Here is a 2,273-nt window from a genome sequence, read left to right as displayed (position 1 = left end):
CCACTGCACATGCCTCCAGTGTGCTCACGCCACTGCACATGCCTCCAGTGTGCTCACGCTGCTGCACATGCCTCCAGCGTGCTCACGCCACTGCACATGCCTCCAGTGTGCTCACGCTGCTGCACATGCCTCCAGTGTGCTCACGCCACTGCACATGCCTCCAGCGTGCTCACGCCGCTGCCACTGCACATGCCTCCAGTGTGCTCACACCACTGCACATGCCTCCAGCGTGCTCACGCCGCTGCACATGCCTCCAGCGTGCTCACGCCACTGCACATGCCTCCAGTGTGCTCACGCCGCTGCACATGCCTCCAGTGTGCTCACGCCACTGCACATGCCTCCAGCGTGCTCACGCCGCTGCCACTGCACATGCCTCCAGCGTGCTAGTGGTTCCTGTGTACAGTCCTCTGACAGTCCAAGGTATAGAGCCATTTAGCTTAGCCTAGAAAGCTGATTCTAGAGAATCATGCTACTTAAGAGGAAGAAAGAGTGCCAGGCATATGGCTCATGCCTGAAGCCTCATTCAGGAGGAGGCAGAGGGATTGCTGGGACTGAGGCTAGCTTGTCTTCTGTATGAGATTCAGACCAGTCAGATCTGTGGAGCAAGATCTTGGCTCAAAAAAAGCTGAACAAGCTGGGCAGTGTTGGTGCGTGCCAACCCTGTCTTGAAAAACCAAAAAAAAAAAAAAAACTGAACAAATGTTAAGGACTGAGAGGCTGGTGAGCCAGCTCAGGGGTTGGCAGCGCTGGCTGCCTTTCCAGAGTTCAGTTCCCAGCAACCATGTGGTGGCTCATGAGCACCTAGAACGGGATCTGATGCCCTCTTCTGGTGTGTAGGTGTAATACAGAGAGCACTCATGCATTAAAAAAAAAATAGACACTCTGGGCAGTGGTGCACCTTTAATCCCATCATTTGGAAGGCAGAAGCAGGTGGATCTCTCTGAATCTGAGGCAAGTCCAGTCTACAGAGCGAGTTCAAGGACAGCCAGGGCTATGTGGAGAAACCCTATTTTGAAAACCAATAATAGGGCTGGTGAGATGGCTCAGCGGGTTAGAGCACCAAATGCTCTTCCAAAGGTCCTGAGTTCAAATCCCAGCAACCACATGGTGGCTCACAACCATCTGTAATGAGATCTGACGCTCTCTTCTGGTGTGTCTGAAGACAGCTACAGTGTACTTATTTATAATAATAAATAAATCATTGGGCTTGACCAAGCGGGGTCTACTGGAGTGAGCGGGGCTGAGTGGGGCCAACCTGAACGAGCATAGGTCCTAAAAGTTAATTCCCAACAACCAGATGAAGGCTCACAACCATCTGTACAGCTACAGTGTATACTCATATACATAAAATAAGTAAATAAATCTTTAAAAATAATAGTAATGGTGATGATGATGTAAGGAATCACGATGCTATGTGGATCACAGGTGGTAGCCAGCGCTCCCAGTCTTTCCTAGCGTGAGACGAAAAGGCAAAGAACACTGTTTCCCAGGGCAACAGTGTTAGGTTTACAGCAGGACTCATTTAATGTTTTTAGCCTGAGGTGGGCTGCTTGTGTTGACAGTAGGGATGCAGTTCCATCTGCCTGGGCCCAGGGCTGAACCTCCTGTTTTATAGACAGTCATGTTCACGGCTACTATGCCCCCAGCGGTGGAGCGTCTAGCCAGGAGCTATCTTCGGCGACCTGCTGTGGTATACATTGGCTCTGCAGGCAAGCCCCATGAGCGGGTGGAACAGAAGGTCTTCCTCATGTCGGAATCAGAAAAGAGGTATGGGGGCGGCCGGGCTGGGGAACCTGAGTGCTTTTGTGTGACATTGTCTTTGTGGGTGGCTGTCGGGTTTGCTGTTTCATTCTTTGTAAGGTCTCTGTTGAGGACCTTGGGGTTCATTCATTGCTGGGATTGAGTTTGTGTACCTCATTCTCCTCCCCGCCCCCAGGAAAAAGCTGCTGGCAATCTTGGAACAAGGTTTTGATCCACCCATCATCATTTTTGTCAACCAGAAGAAGGGTTGTGACGTGTTGGCCAAGTCTCTGGAGAAGATGGGGGTACGTCTGGCAGGCAGAGCAAAGCCAGCCCTAGTGCTGCTGCTTATGGGACTGGGGATGGAGTGGGGAGTGTCGGCTCACACTCGCTGTGTAATCTTTACTCCGTCTAACAAGCCAGGGCCGAAGAGAAAGGAGGGAGAGCTGACCAGTTACTAGGAGTCCCTTCTGGTCCAGGCACAGCACACGGATGCCGACCGAGTCTCTGTCTACTGGGCATGGGGGGGGGGG

The 2,273-nt window shown here is 52.1% G+C and overlaps 1 protein-coding gene across 4 annotated transcripts in view; it reads left to right on the top strand.

Annotated features, from left to right (window-relative positions):
• Window positions 1-2,273, top strand: part of Ddx23 (DEAD-box helicase 23) — a 21,520-nt gene that overhangs the window by 17,461 nt on the left and 1,786 nt on the right. For all 4 annotated transcript variants that reach the window (XM_031354914.1, XM_031354933.1, XM_031354923.1 and 1 more), the window contains 2 exons: window positions 1,616-1,767; window positions 1,937-2,045. In XM_031354914.1, coding sequence (XP_031210774.1) covers window positions 1,616-1,767; window positions 1,937-2,045 — 261 coding nt within the window. The remainder of the gene's footprint in view (window positions 1-1,615; window positions 1,768-1,936; window positions 2,046-2,273) is intronic.

Source organism: Mastomys coucha, unplaced genomic scaffold (genome assembly GCF_008632895.1).
Source record: "Mastomys coucha isolate ucsf_1 unplaced genomic scaffold, UCSF_Mcou_1 pScaffold11, whole genome shotgun sequence".
NCBI lineage: Eukaryota > Metazoa > Chordata > Mammalia > Rodentia > Muridae > Mastomys > Mastomys coucha.
This window is presented reverse-complemented; position numbering and strand designations above follow the sequence as displayed.